The sequence below is a fragment of the Amphiura filiformis genome, chromosome 5 (assembly GCF_039555335.1).
Source record: "Amphiura filiformis chromosome 5, Afil_fr2py, whole genome shotgun sequence".
Lineage (NCBI taxonomy): Eukaryota > Metazoa > Echinodermata > Ophiuroidea > Amphilepidida > Amphiuridae > Amphiura > Amphiura filiformis.
In genome coordinates, this window is record NC_092632.1 from 9,773,042 (window position 1) to 9,789,902 (window position 16,861).

At 35.0% G+C, this 16,861-nt stretch overlaps 1 protein-coding gene across 1 annotated transcript in view; it reads left to right on the forward strand.

Moving 5' to 3' along the window:
* The window catches only part of LOC140151993 (autophagy-related protein 2 homolog A-like), a 54,684-nt gene that overhangs the window by 19,531 nt on the left and 18,292 nt on the right, over window positions 1–16,861 (forward strand). The window contains exons 6-19 of the mRNA XM_072174295.1: window positions 459–555; window positions 1,672–1,869; window positions 2,680–2,811; window positions 3,361–3,474; window positions 3,780–4,092; window positions 6,145–6,334; window positions 6,819–6,917; window positions 7,230–7,418; window positions 9,603–9,709; window positions 12,374–12,537; window positions 13,165–13,267; window positions 14,200–14,371; window positions 15,108–15,250; window positions 15,796–15,953. Coding sequence (XP_072030396.1) covers window positions 459–555; window positions 1,672–1,869; window positions 2,680–2,811; window positions 3,361–3,474; window positions 3,780–4,092; window positions 6,145–6,334; window positions 6,819–6,917; window positions 7,230–7,418; window positions 9,603–9,709; window positions 12,374–12,537; window positions 13,165–13,267; window positions 14,200–14,371; window positions 15,108–15,250; window positions 15,796–15,953 — 2,179 coding nt within the window. The remainder of the gene's footprint in view (window positions 1–458; window positions 556–1,671; window positions 1,870–2,679; window positions 2,812–3,360; window positions 3,475–3,779; window positions 4,093–6,144; window positions 6,335–6,818; window positions 6,918–7,229; window positions 7,419–9,602; window positions 9,710–12,373; window positions 12,538–13,164; window positions 13,268–14,199; window positions 14,372–15,107; window positions 15,251–15,795; window positions 15,954–16,861) is intronic.

Below are 16,861 nucleotides of genomic sequence, written 5' to 3' on the forward strand. Positions count from 1 at the left end.
ACGTGCCAAATTTTTGATAACCTAATTTGCAAACCATTAAAAAAAAAATTTATAAATGATGTGCCAAGATATGTTTGCCCACCTTCTCGGTGTGCCGAAAAATGCTCCTGCCCTTTTGATGTGCCAAATTTTGGAATCTAATTTGAAAAGTTTTTGTTGTCCAATTTGTATACCGGGGGTCAATGACATGCCAAGAAATGCTTATCCCCTCCTTTCGGTTAAAAAAAAAAAAATCTTGTCTTGTTACTTTCTGGAAAACCACAGGTGTATCAATCTGGAGAACAATTGTGTTCCTTCCTTCCTACCTAAAAAGGCACCACTTAACTACAATATCAATTTTAGCCATATCCATACATGTATATGCTTCTGAGTAATACCAGGCTTAAGTGTTATTAATAGCCTCACTAATTCAGCACCTGGTGAGGATTGTTGGCTAACTTTTATTTCTATTCTTGCAGGCAGAGGTTGAGACATACTTAGGTTCCATCAATCTATTCTTCTCACCAAGACAGGTGCATCTGCTATTAGAACTCATCAATGGTTTCCTCTCCCCAGGTAAGATAGACGCCGTACCAGTCAGTGGATGGATCCAGGGGTTGTAGCTATGTTTAGCTGTAGCTATTCTGAGAATAAGATATATATTGATAGCTGTAGGTGAATCACCTGTGTCTTGTTTTACCTTGCCATTGTACAGAATAAGAATTACAAAATGGTCTTTGAAAGAAATCACACATTGGGTAGTTCGTTAAAAAAATAAATTTAATAATAGGTTGTTTATGATTATAGATTCATATTCTCTTAAAACTACATAGCTAAATAGAAAAGCCATTAGAAAAATAGGTGTAATACATAAAATATTGTTTAATTGCACATTTTCGCATACTATGCGCTGTGCATTCGCATCTTGCAGGATTGATTGATTTTTCTTGAAGGTGGGTACATTGATTATGATATTGGTCAAATTATCCGACATTTTTAGTATTTTGTTTGTTGTAAAAAATAGCAGAAATTGCAGAAATTCTTGTTGTGTTTGAAATAGGTTAATAATACAGATCCCTTGGTGCTTGAGAAATTTGACTCAATAATGCACTTGCTCCGAACGTTGATGCGTCCGATGCACTGCTAACTGTAAGGCTTGTACATTGAATGCACTGAACATTTCAGCATGCATGCAATGGTGAGTCCAATTCTCTCTCAACAAGTGATACACATTTATTAATGGCAATGAGATGGCTTGACAAGAAGGTATTTTAATAATTGATAGGTTGATTTCAAAGTTGCTTTTAATTTTTTGTGATATGGTAAATGTTTGTACTTGTTCTAATTAACCCCAAGATTCATAACAATTAGTGGGTTTTTTTAGCGGGTTCGCCGTCGGACAAGTTTAGAACTGTCAAGCTTTCGTCAGGAGTAGCTCTGACTTCTTCAGGACAAAAGTACCTAAGATTGAGACATGTAGACCGCCCCTTGTCTACTGATGACTCTGAAAAGAGTCGTTCACTGAAGACTGCCCCTTGCCAAGATTCATGACAACCATACAAAGTCACGAGCTGTGTGCCCATCTCCTGTAGCATGGTACTGAGAGTGGTAGGGCCATTTCACCCAATATATATACTATTTCCATATATTGAAAAAGTTATAATTAAATATGCATCAAATTTGAATCCCCAGCTACATCAGACACAGCCAGTGTACGTGGCAAGCAACCTAACAAGCCAATGAAAACTGAGGATTATCAGCGTATCGAGAGCGACTTACAGGAGAGATTCCTACAGCAACAGAAGCAAGAAGACTTGCTTAGGAGACAGTCATGGGGATTACATGGAGATGAAGAAGACATACTAGAGCCTGTCATGGGCGATTCTATAGGTAGGTAATATACTAGAGCCTGTCATGGGCGATTCTATAGGTGGGTAACATACTTTAGCTGCCTTCTGCTACTTGACAATTTTTATTACAGAGGACTCACGTGTGCATGGTTGCCGATCCATGATCATCCTCGCCAGTTTTCCCCAGGGTACTCCGGTTTTCCTCCTGCATTCTAAAATCAGATCTCTTCCTATCCCATCTTATCTGGCTCGCCTTGTTGTTTTATAGCATGCATTTAATTTGAAGGCACATTGTGAACCATTGATGTATATAAGTTACTTGTTATAAATCCCTGTATTTTTATTTCTTTTTATTACATGACCAAGATACAAGAGCATAGGAAGTAGCTTTTGAGATTAATGCAAAGTGATTGGTTTTAGCTGATAAACTGTTTCAATTGTATTGTAAGCATTTTGGCAGGTTTCTGACATATTTCTGGTTTGAAATTGATATCATTTTATACAAGGCTGCCTCAAAATGTAAATATTAAAAATGAAAATCTCTCTTTCTAGTTTCCATTAGAATGCAATAGCTGTCAGTTATGGTTTTTACTATTAATATTATTTTAGCTTTTATTTGAGGAATATTGTATGGTTTGATAGTCACTGATGCAGATCTTCTGCATGCGCACATTTAATTTGACTTATCAAAAGGATGTACCAGTCAGAATTAGCACTTCTAAAATTGACAGTGATTTAATTCAGGGGAAAACCAAGTAAAATGCAGTGTGCACTCATTGACATGGTTACATACAACATTTGACATTAGAGGCGATGATTGAGTACAATGATGTTGTTTTTGTGATTTCAGATGATTCGGATTTGTTCTTTTCCATGACTGGTAGTATGATGTCAATGTCAGCACCAAGTCACTATGCAGATGATATGGAGTCATCTATTAGTAGCAGTATAAGTGATTGCTCTACAGACACAAGTCGCACAGGTATAACCAATGGTGTAGATGTGGGTCTATTTTAATAGCTGTCTTAAATCTTAGAATAAAATGAGGATCAATCCATAGAAATACTTGGGAATACTGCAGTACTGGATACACTAATGTAATGCAAATACTTGATAGTGTAGCTAGTTATCATAGACAATATGTAAACCGTAGTATTGTATTTTAATTTTAAAAAGTGATATAATATAAATGAATCACAGCAGGTGAGAGTATAAATGGGTGAAGTCTTTTAGTTGTGTTACAATTTTGAGAAGAAGACCATAACCCAACAAAGTTTTCTTTTGAGTGGAAAATTACAAAAATTGCAACCATACATTGAATGGAAATACACATATTTATATTGTCCCTTTGAAAACTGGTTCCTTGTTAAATAAACTGCACACATTTAAAACCAGCATTCAACACATTTAAAAAATAATGTTTTAGTACAATTTGTTTTGCAGTTTGAGAGAGCCCCTTACAAAAATGTCTCCAAAGGCTTCTATGCTGAAACCTGTTACAGCTCATGTAATTGTATGAATTGCATTTCAGGAAGCAGTATGAGTAGATTGGGATATGGAACTCCATATTACAGAGGTGTAAACAGCTCTCCATTTGCCAGCACTATACCTAAAGGTGCTGCCAAGAAGAGCAAGTCAAAAAGAGGTAAGACAAGAGGCAGGTTGTCCGTTCACTAACTTATCTTTTCACAAATATGATCAAACTAACTAGAAAAAAAGTTTAAAAAATTGTACGCCTCATATACTTTATTGATCTAGGATGTCACCACATAAGTAACAATTTATTTTATTAACAAAGTCATCATTTCTATATAAATTTTCTTTTCAAGTCCAAAAATTATTTTGGTAGTCACTCATCAATATATGGATTCCTGTCTGGAATTCTTGTGGTGTGGTGTTCCTAGAGATGTTTTTTTGAATCATCAATTTTATTTTTATTTTGATCATCAGCTCTTTCAGATCATTTGGATGACCCTACAGCAGAAGTGACTCGATACAAAGTTCGCTTCAGTAGTATGTCTGTTACTATCCTCCATGAGGATCCACCACACATGCCTATAGCGGCTGGTTCTACTCCAGGTGACAGCAATGGTGATTTCGCACCATCAACAAGAATAGCACCACCTGGTAAGACAGCTAGTCAGATGTTGCAAGAGAGAGCAGATAATTTCTTTTTGGTGCTTGGAAGACAAGGATATGGTATGAAGAACCAGGGTGAATGGAAGGATAGATTTGCTAGAGCATGCCCATATGATCATTTGAGGTAAGCTGAGGATTGGTTTTTATTCCATTCTCTGTGTGAGAGCAATAATTTAACAAGTATGTATTGCTTGCAACACAAAGTTATAATGTTACTCAATACTCAGACTTAACTGATACAACAAGGTCAAGATGTGACATTAAGTTTGAAGTATTGTTAGTTGTTATTTCATATGACTAGTCCAATAAAATATCCACTTACTTGCAGACGTTTCGGAAACTCAGTTTCTTTTTCCGATGCTATTGTTGTAATGATGATCTGCATACAGCTGATGTTGACTGCTGCTTAACAACTGAGTTGCCAGTTGATTTTTTGTCAGTTATCAGATCATCAAAAAATTGACACAGAATAATTTTGTTGTATTGCCTCTCGTCTCTGTTCATGGTGTTGCCCCGCTTTCTGATGGTGATTGCTTCTTTGATCCATCTTTTATATCTATTGCTCTCTTTGCCCACAATCTTAGCCTCATCCCAGTCGATTACATGATTGTTTTCAACCACATGATCTGTAATAGCTGACTTATGAATAACAGACTGTGATTATAACAATAGCATCGAAAAAGGAAACTGACAGTTTCCTAAACGTCTGCAAGTAAGTGGATATTTTATTGGGCTAGTCGTATGAAATCACAACTAACAATAATTATTCTACTATGAACAAAGTCCTGATGAATTTGTTCAAGAACATAAGTTTGTAGTAGTTTGTTGGTAGATTGGTCATTATACCTGGCAAAAAACACACAGTGATTTCAGAATTTTCTGTGATGATATGTACCACAGTTTGCACCACAAACACTAGTATCCATTTCTCAAAATTCAGTTTATACTAATACTCTGCTTTTCAGTTACAATTTAAATGTCATTAAATTGTATAAAATGCACAAATTTAAGTCATATAAAGAGTGTTTGCATCTTGAGTCACACATGTGGACCTATCTGAAAACATACAGTGACCTGAACACCTAAAATGCCAATAGAGGCATTACATGTGACCCACAATCATGACCGAATGTTCAAGTCTGTCCAGCAGAAGCATACCAAGATTTCTAACATACACATCAGATACCATTATATTCCACAGAATTTCACCATGGCAGTAGTGGACAAATTTGAATCTATGTTTGAAGTAAAACGATAATAGCATGCATGGTCTAGTATAGCTGAATACTTGGTGACAAAAAATGATGTAGTAACATTTGGAACATGGCAGGCATATTTTCATTGCAGTGCACTGACATAATGATTAAGTTGCTTTCAGTATAGTTGTATCCCAGTACACTACATTGTATGCATGTCGCATTCAAACTTGCATAAATATAGGAGAAACGATTGCATTTTTATACCATTTTTCACCATTATGTGGCAGTGATGTCAGTGCGCATTTCATTGGGTGTAGCCTCAAATCGCTAGTGCACGTGCAGAGTGCTGGTGCACATATGCTTACACACGCCACATAGATGCGCAAGCAAAACAGCTGCTTTGTCGCGTTGACATCATCACTACATTAGGGTGAAAATGGTATAATTAAGAAATAAAGGGTAATGTATTATCCTTTACACCCAAATAATGTGTCCGAGGCAGTTTAAGCGTAAATAATGGGTGAGGCGCAGCCGAACCCATTATTTAAACGCTTTTTACTGCCGAGGACATTATTATGCGATGTAAAGGATAATGCTGCACCTTTATTTCTATTCTATTACCAGAAAATAGTGCGATTTAAAGAGAAAATATCATTTTTGGCACAAATATTTTAAGTTGTTTACTTCAAGGTGGAGCGGACGCTGGCGTAAGTGACAGCGCGTTTGGCGGAAATATTGCACGCAGTAACCAAAGCGTAATGCTGTGCATAGAATGTGTTATGGCGCTTGACCCATTATTGCAGAATAATGGGCTCTCATGTGACGCGTTTTAACGAATCACAGTGCGCGATTTTGAATAATGGGTCGTGGAGGTAATAGAATAAAGTACATCTCTTGTGGTTAGCTTTGCATATACTATTTAAAGTTTTCTTTTTTGTCAAGATAATATATTAACAAAATGGTTTTGTTTCTCATAGATTTGTTGCAGCGCCTGTAACTTACGAGTGTGAGAAAAAATACAATGCTATTGTATCCTATGTGAGCCTTGATGTATCCATGGGCACTGTGGAGCTTCTTGAGTGTCTATTTGAAAGGCATAACTCAGAACTGTTAATGTCTGTAGCTGGTACACCAGATCCAAGGCCTCCAACTCCTAATCACATAGAGGTAGGTGAAGCTAATGATAAATGTACAGTGTATACACCCAGGCCACCAAGTGGGGAAGAATGCTTTGAAATGACAAAGGCTTGAGCACAAAGGACTTGTTCTCAGTAGTCCCCACTAATTTTGAGACTTGGCATAATTCAGAGCTATTAATTATTCATGTCTGCAGCTAGTATACCTTACACAAAGCCTCCTAAAACAAGCCTCATAGTGGTGAGCTCCATTGCTGAGTTTACTTAAAACTTGACTAAATGATGAGTAGTTCAAAGAACAAGAATCAAGTTAGTCTGCTGTTATGGGTAAGGGTAATAATTCTAGTCCTTGTTTGACAGTAATTACCCATGCGCACACACCACTATCAAACAAGGGCGCTGGGTAAAATCCCTTACACAGAGGACGTAACCTACACTATGCGAAAGTGTACATACTGAGTTAAACTCTATCAGTAATTCATTGACTATTTGAGTAATTTGTGTATCCCAAACAGATCCTATCCTTTGCAGAGGAAAGAAGTGGTAATGTGAGTGATACACTCAAGTCCTGTATCCATGTCAGACTCAAACATATGGAGAAAAATCTATCCCAGGTGAGAATTGATACACATTATTGGGATATATCAATAGGTTTTCATGTGTAGTTTACCTATTGTATATTTATTGTGCATGAATATGATTGTCATCAGTGTTCCTGGTGAGGCTTGAAGGCATTCAATCAATTTATTTTTATTTTTTTATCCATACACCATGCAACAATTTAAAATGATCAGTAATGAAAATAGCAAAAATTATATTATTATATACAATTTATTTTTATGAAAAACGTTAACAAGCATGATGATGGATGAGGACACTGCTAAATTGTTTATAATTGAGCTGCATTGTCTTTGTTCTTCTTGTAGGGTGGTCATCATCGCAATCTACAGAGTAAGCCCAAGACAGAGTTGACTGTTGAGTTGGGAGCATTACGATGTGAAGTGGATATATCTATTGTGGATAGACTGTATACTCTATTACATCCACAACCTGTGGGACAGTATAGAGACAGTACTAATGGCAGATATACAAGTCTTTCTGCTCATGGAGGCATGGTAAGTTCAATCCAACCCAGGGGTTTACATTAATAATAACACATTGTTTGCTCTATTTAGATTAATCGTGGAAAACTAATGTTCGTTTCTTGGGAAGATTTTGAGTTTGATATTTTCCTCATGTTTTGTCTTATGATGACCCTACATATATTTCAATGGTTTTAGAAATCTCACTCACATGTCACATGGATCATTTTGTCATTAGTTGCCTTAAGACCCATTATAGTTTTCAGCGGTCTGCCAATTTGGCACAGTTTATAGCGTATACGAAAGTGTGCTTCTGATTGGCTAATTGAATCACGTCATCATCACATCGGCACCTCATTCGCTGGTCAAGCTGTGTAGCAACGCGTGACCTAGTTCTTTTTACCCGATAATCAGACAGAGCAGACGAACACCGCTGAAGTAAATTGTTGAATGGTATAGTAGGCCTTCTATACCTCTTATCAGGGTTGTAACTTATATAATTACACTATTATTTTATCTACTATCAGAATGATCTGACAAAAACACAATTTTCACAGAAAACAGTCCAGATCCCATCACAGATCACTATATACCTACAGATTTGAGTAGCATCTAAGAGCTGATCAAAAATCATTGGATCCGATAATTTTCACATAAGATGATGTTTTGTCAAAATAAAATAAACATGTTGCTTTCATTTGGAAATTTCATATTAAATAATGGATTTATCACATTGTTAAACCAAAATAAGAACATTTTACTACCCACAGAATCTTCAAATGTGTCTTTAGTGCATTATGAACTGATTAAGGGATGTGGTCATGAAGGGACTCAACTGATTTTGTTATCTACTAAAAACCGATATGTTCTGTCACTTCAGTAAAAAAAGCAGTATCCACTTGATTTTTAAAAATGAAAATCTAGATTTTGAAGGAAATTTGAGCATAAACAATATTTTAGTCCTGTCATTTGAAACTTATCCTCCCCATCAATATTATCAGCTCCTACAATATGTCTACAATGATGTAGGATCGTCTATGGCCTGATAGACGACACCCAAAATCATGTGATAGTCCAAAAGGTTTTGTGTTTACAAGCTTGTCCACACCCACTGAATAAGAAGATGAAATAAAAGATGTAATAACAAAACCTGTACTTTTATAAATTGCCGTTGACTTGGGCAATTCCATTTAAATTCCACACACCCCCTGTGGAAGATGTCACTGCCATCTCAATTCCAGTTGGAAATTTTGCAAAAATGTAATGTTAATGCTCTGCGTGCTATCCATGCGCTTCAATGGAAAAAGTTAAAGTTTTGAAATATTTTCTCAAAATATCAAGAGCTATCTTAAGAACTACTGAATCAATACTAGGCTTGTTTGTACTCATTTTAATGCATTTTTCATGCCAATTCCAAATATGGTCATGAAAATTTACAATTCTGAAATTTTTGAATTTTTTTTAAACTTGTCGTCTGCAGTCGACACCCGTGTGAAGAGAGTTAAATTCCAGTTGAATATTTTGCATAATTTGGTCTAAAATTGCTAATTTTTTTGTCTAAAATATTCCACATCTTTGCCACTGTGTTGTAGATGAAAATGTTTTGATCTGCAATAATTTAAACTAATGAATTTGGTTGGAATGTTAAAATCTTCCACAAGGGGGTGTGTTTTTGAATGTAATAGCCCTTTGATTTTCAAACTTAACAGTGAACGTGACTAAGACAAGGGATTGGAATGTCCTGGGGACTTCTGGTTATTTTTCTGTATGCTTGACCTGTAACTCAACTCTAATAGTTTTTAACTTTAGATATATTACTTTGTTCAGAATTATTAAATACTATATTTTGATGATGCTGATTTTTCATTTTTTTGGCATAAAACTGTGGTGATTCAAGCAGTTTTGGTAGAAAATAATATTAAAATAAAAAAACATATAAGAGAAATTGTTCTGGAATGGTTTATATCATTTATTGAAGTTGTCATTTGTAGTCAATTTTGGCAGAGTTAGATATATTACTTTTCTCAAGATGAAAAACAGACAGAAATAGGCAAGAATTGTAATTTTCATATACAGGTCCAAACCATCTTTACCAATACTTTTTAAAATTGGTAAAATTTACTTAATAAAGATTGTTGATTATACAGAATATTGTAACGGAACAAGTATTTGGTTATGCTAGGTTTAATTAATTCATGTGTTTAATGTTAATTTCAGCAGAACAAGCAAGCATTGTTTGCAGAGACACTAGAAGAATCCTCTTCAGTCACCAATCACCTGCTGTCTATCTCAGTATCATGTGCTAAAGCTCACATTGCATTCAGGTAAGTTAACTAATGCTGCTCATCCGCTAGCCACCTTGAGATTAGAATTAGGGATAGATTTTAGGGTTAGGAATTTTGGAGTATGACTGGAGATGGTGACTAATTAATCTTCCAAAGTTGCTTCAGAGTATGATATGATATTTGTTGTACATTGAGACTAGTAATGACCAACTGAATTTGGCAAATGAATTAGATTATTTTTTTACTAAGCTACAATAAATGATCCAGCTGATAGGTTTCAATGCAATAACCTCGATTTCTGGCGTCCCATAAATTTGTGATTGACTCTGTATCGCATCATGTGGTGGACAGGTGGAGATTTAGGGTATACTGGTAAGATCCAAGCTACTGCGATATCCATCATTTGTAGTTAGTGGCTTGAGTATAGATTAGCCGCAACATGGTTAACATAACAATTAGTGGGGTTTTAAGCAAGTTCGCATGGTTAACATAGTTGGATCCTTTAGCTTCATAACACAAAAGTTGATGTCTGAAAATACAGCTAAAAAAGTGGCGTGATAAATATGAATAGAAATTAACCAACAAAAATAAGTGAATCACCTAAGTTTTTGTATGACTTGTCGTTGTTTCAAGCATCTGTCTGTAATATTTATTGCAAAAGTGATCAATGTCAAATTCAGCAGAAAAACAGCAGTTGCATTTGTAGGGAAGAGAGGAAAATGTGAAATATTTTGAAGTGAAGCTATTGTTGTATATCTGTATTACTGTGAGATAAGTATGTAAAGTGCCATTAGTCAAAACTGTGGAAACTGTCATTCACCTTGTACATTTGTCTTGTTGCTTGTGTAAATAATGAACACAAAAGAAAAGGAACTGAGTTTGAAAACATTTGTAATGAACTGCAGAAAGAGTAAGGCAAAGGTGAAACGTGAAGTAATTCTCAGCCAGGAATGTTAGTTGTAGCTACATGGACCGTTCATGAAATACAAAGTGGAAATTGTACACAATCAATAAAATTGTATAAATTAAAGTTAAATACTTGTTTGTTAAGTCAATGAGGTTTTACTTTTGATCAATTAAGTTAACTGATTATGAGCAAAAGTAGCAAGCAATAATAATTATAACAACAACAATAATAGCAAACAAACAAAAAAACAACAAAATTTTATTTCAATATACATACATACTGACACTTTTACTTGGACATTCCCTACCATAATCTGTTTGGATGAGCAGGTGTAACATAAATGAAAACTAAGATAGTAAATAAGTCATTTCTAACATCTGCAGGTACAAAGTAAAAAAAAAATATTGAAATAATAATCAGTTTCAAATCATACTTATTTACCGGTCTTACAGTGACATGGCAAAATGATGACCACCCAACCATGTTTAAATTTAGAACAAAGGAGCTGGGAAGTTGTGATGACAAAAGCATTGGGTGTAATTTGTGTTGTTGAACTTAGTGGGTTCACTGGATTTAGGGCACAGGCATGGCAATTGAAGGTCATGTGGTACATAGGAAGGACAAGGTTTTTTTATTCCAATTATACAAGCAGTATCAAAATGATGGCTGCCCAGCAGTTTTGATGTTTATTGAAAACCTGCTTCTTCCAAATTCAACATTGGTTCTCTTGAAATGACTTGTATTTATAGTTTTATGACATTTCATATCAATTAGCATTCATCTACAAATTACTAGGTGGATGTTTGTTGTATTGTGTCTTGTTCATAATCACTGGAACTGGCTGGGTACTGTTTATATGATTTATTTATTGCAAAATATTTCTGATTAATATTTAGAGTTTATTTAATTTTGCTGTTAATTTGCTATCTGTTTGTTATTTCTAATTTAAGTTTACTTACCATCAACTAATATGTACCTTTTGGCCCAGTGATCATAAAGATAAATGCCTTCTTTCTACATGTATAGTAAGAATTTCAAATGAATGTACACAGTGTGTTATTGTAGATTCATGCACAATTACATGTGTCCACTACGTTCAGTAACCTCACTGTGGGCATAATGTCATTTTGAAATTATTACTGTATCACCTTGTTTCCCATACTACAGATTTGTCAGACTTTTAAGTTATGTCATATGATTGAGTTTCTCCACGCAAGATAAATTAAGCCCTGTAATTAATAGAATTGGAGAATACCTGGCTTATCTATATTTAAACCAAACGGTAGAAACAACAGTGTAATGACCTTGACTTTAATTTGTTCATTCTATTCATTGCATTGTTCACATTTGTGTACATAACTTCATATGGCATGACTCAATAATAGGAATGGTTTCATTCATGCGTAATGATAATGGATGCTTGCGTGTGTGTGGGTGGATGTTTGTGGGTGTTTGCTGTAAATTGTGGGTGTTCATATGAAAAACACCTCCAAGCGTGAACGCACATGGAGCTGCAGATAGTCTTCAGTTGCAAACTTATGCAATAGACTAGAAGCACTTTAAGATTTGGAAATTTCTTTTCCCCTTATGGAAACCAAAGGTTTTTGTGTCAAAAGCAAAACAGAACATAAATATTATAAAAAAACACCCAACAACAACAACTGTTTCTTATGGTTATAAATTGTTCTATATAGAACAATTGTCCTGTGTAGGATATCAAATTTGTAATTTATCTTTTATTATTGCCGTGATTTTGGATTCCAAACCATAGATACCATTGCTTGCTATAATTGCAGATTTCCAATACCAGATTTACGAGAGATGAATAATATAGCATGGTGGAAGAGGTCATTGAGAGATGAAGTCTTGTATCTAGAACTACAAGAAATGTATTTCAAAACCAGACTGGGTGAAGAGTCTACACACCAGACAATGCTACTAGAATGCAAGGAAATACACTGTGAGTACATTAGTGAAATTAAAGCCATAAGATTTCCATCCAATTTTAATTTTGTTATTCTTTACTCAAAATTCTGAATAATATTAGTAATAACTGTGTCAGGCAAGAATTCTATCCATTTTAAGCCGAAATAACAAGCAATGAAATAATTCAGCCATGCGCAAGTTTGACTAATCTTTCTAATTTAAAAAGATGTTGCATGATTTTATTAAAATCCTCATATTTTATCACAAGTACAGCACCTAAGGCCTTGATTTTTGCAGGGTATGTTAGCTCATAAAAGTACATTACAAACGTGTGAAAATCAGAATTTTGGAAGAAAAAAAATGATGATGTCCTCCTCAGCAAATGTTGCAATGTTGCATTTGAAGCAAATAAAATCTCTTGAAACAATCAGACATTAGTGTCACTTCCCTATTTCAATATAAGTTTTTAAAGAAGTAATAGTCCAAAATAGCTGTGGAGATTACACTGCTTGCTGGTTTTGGTCTTCAATGTGGAAAACACTATGGAATATTTACACTAGATTACAACAAAAATATAGACACTTATCATAAGTCAGTGCAGGACAGTTTATATCATTGTATTAAATACAAGATTTTGTTATTTTGTTACTGAATTCTGCAGGTTCTCTTCAGATGAGCCCACAAGAACTTCCTGTATCCTTTATTAGAATCAACCCTGGACAAGGAGAAGGCATGGGAGAAAGTGGCAGGTTTTACTGGCCAAGGTAATGTTATGTTTTCTTCTTCTCTCAAATTATTATGTTTCTCCTGACCTGGGGTGTGTTTCACAAAATATTTAATACATTGTAATATAAGTAACTGGTTGTTAAGTTACGAGTACTTTGACGCTTCATAACTTTGTGTGATTTGTTCCTGCAGTAAATCCCTTTTACTATGAGGTGGAAGTTATGATACAATCTGATGTACGATTGATTTTGAGACTTACGATGTGTTATAAGTGTTAGTAAAACACACCTTTGTTCTTCGCACAAGAGTTCTTTAAAATAAATAAAACAAATTAAAACAAATTACTACCTATTCCAGCTTCAATGACACCTCTGTCACTTTCAAAGAGGTATTAGACTTGATGAGACAGGTGCTGTGTCCAATTCTCAAGGCTGTATTGATTGCAGCTTTATTTGCTCCATTGCATTCACACACACACACACACCCCCACACCCACACCCACCCCCACACACACCCCCTCCCTCCCCCACACACACAAACCTCCTCTGACAATGAATGGAATTTGTTCAACCTGACATCACATTGTTTGGCTGTAGCTGGAACATAAGATAAATAATTTGAAAAAAAGAATTTCCAAGCCCATCATTACCTTTGTGTTGACTTTGAATATATCATTAGATTTATAAAATATACTTTGAGGACTGTTATATATCAAAAATGTGAAAAATATCCAATTTTAATAATTTGTCATGAAATTTGTATTATATCGTGAATTTCAAAAAATTAAAATTATTTGATATCAGAAAGACATTCTTCGTATTCAGAATGCAATTCGATATGTCCGATGTGCTCTCATGTCCCACAAAAAATACTGTCGAAATGCTCAAAACGCTCATTCCAGATCCCTTAAGACTTCGAATGATAAAACTTACTTATCATTAATATTTTTCTTTTGCCTTTGTTAATATAGGTTAGTTGTAAAACTCTTCCCAGCCAAACAAACATCTGTATTAGAAGAGGAATCTGAGATGGGTGACTCCATGCTTCCTACTCCTCAAAACTCATGGGAGGAAATATGCAAATTTGACGAGATGGAACCATCACCGTTTTCATCTAAGAAAGTCATGTATGAAAGTGAACAGGTGAGAAATACTGTCAAAGTGGTAATTTTCTTGTGTGTTATTTTTTGGGATTTACTAATTTCACTTGTTTTTAAATGGATGATTTTGAGTTACTGTATAGACCTATGCATAGAAGAATATATTCACAAATTTATATTTCTGCAGTAACTGTGTTAAGAAGTAGGGCTTGAATTTGTCAATTGATATTACATAAGGCAAGTTGTGATATGGCTGTTACTTGCCTGCCTGGCTGGCCTGCTCAAATATTAAAACCTTGCAAGTAAAATGTCACCTAAGGCGACGGAAAAATACCATATTCTGTCGGCGGACAGACTTGCCAAGTAGAGCCTGTAATTAAGGATTTTTTTCTTAGAAGAAGCTAAACAACCCTAAAAAGCACAGAAAGCTTGACAAATTTGTAAATATTTTGCAAGCATAGTTTGAAAATTTTCTGAATGTTTTTTCAATAAATTTCATTCAAAATCAATCCAAACACTTGTTTTTAATTTCATACAGTGAAAAAACAAATCCCCAAAATGTGGAATCTGGGTTGGTCAGGCTGGTAGAACAGTTTTTTGTTGTTGTATAAAGGTACTTATTTAACATGTGAAAAATTCTTGGAAAATGTATGCCAAGTAATAGAAAGGTGTATCAAGTACCATTGCTAGAATATTTTCACTGGAGAAGGATTTTCAAAAAAATGTACCAAGATGTATCCATACTTATTATACAAGTGATTTATGCTTTCTATTTTTAGATGGTAATGCCAGGAGATGCAGGTGAGATGAAGGAATTCATGCAGCATTGTATAACTGATGCAAGAGTTACATTGGACATCAATATACCCAGAGTCAATATATTACTCCCTAGTAAAGAGTTCATGGAAACACTGTACAACAGGTAAAACTATTAGACATCAATATACATAGGATTTATGTGCAAGAGTAACATTAGATATCAAGGTGCCTTGAATCAATATATAACTCCCTTTACTTTGGTTCACTTCATGTGAATGTTTTTTTGCAGTTGAGCTGCAAATGTACTGACAAATTTCCCTTGTACATGTGCGTGCATGCTCTGTGCAATTGACTTTATGCACCTACATCACTACCGAACTTAGGCAAATCAAAGTTTAGTAAAGATTTATGGAAACGCTGTATAATATGTTGTAAAAGATACATTAGACATCAATGTTCTTAGAATCAATATATGACTCCCCAGTAAAGAGTTCATGGAATCACTGAGTTCAACAAATTTAATTTAAATTTACTTGAAGTATTTGGCAGAGAAATTTCATTGTCTTACCATTATTTACCAAATCTTCCGATACAAATGCAATTTAGAATATGATGATCCTTAGCATGTAGGCCCTACTTAAAATAGATAATATGTTTTGAAAGTGAGTTCATCAACCTTTAAAATTGCATATTTATTATTAATTTCAGGTTTGGTAATGATCTGTTACTATGGGAACCAGCTGCTCCCACACCACGAGACCATGCTGATAGCTTCATGTCATATGGGTTACCAGGAGGCCTGGACATGACACAGATTATTGGTGCTAATGATAAGTTTACTATGTGTAGATCTGCTGCAGCATTTGGTAAGCCATTAGTATTTTGTTAGTGTGATTTATGAATGCATCAATACCAGTATCCTTTGCCTTAACTGTCTGTTCTGTGCAGAAACATACTCTGCTTATATGTGACAACTAGATTCAGGTATGTCATTCCAACCAGGTTTACTTCATTATAAGCACATATTAAAAGATGTACAGATAGTACCCCAACAGGCAATATGCAATAAGAATTCTCTCATATTCACGAGAGCTGATCATTCTATCGCTTAAGATTGTTAAAATGTGCGTTTATGTGACTGTACTTTAAAAATTATGCTGTAACAGGTGCAGAGTAGACATTCTCATCGTGCACACTTCATTGAAGGACTGGCCCTTATTAACAGATGATGCAAGACTTTGCTAGTTGGTGCACCATCTTTTTGATATTAATCTATTATTATAAGCCTATGTATGCATGCTAGTCTAGGAGAGAAAGAAGCAGAATTGGGCGCATCCAGATATTTTTGGCCCACCCCCTAAAGAAGACATGGGAAAATCTTAATCTTTTTAAGATCTGACCTCGTAAACAATGAGGTCAGATCATATAGCCAGCAGTAGTGCATAGAGTATCATGCCCACGGATTTCATCACAGATCTTACCTTAGCACGCTGGTAAGCAGCGTTTGAGATGGTGTTAATCGATAGTCGATAACCGATAATCAATCAGCTATGAATATTTAATTGGATTCTAAAAATAATGATCACGGACTCTCATGTTCAAATGCGCAGGTGTGGGTTTGGGGGTGTATACCCCCTCGCATGTTGATGCTCAATAATTGCTGAGGATTTGACTTTTTACCCTAAAGAAGACATGGGAAAACGCATAAACTTATTGGGAATCCCATGTCTTCTTTAGGGTAGGTGCCGTTAATTTCTGGAATAGCCCACGGTCT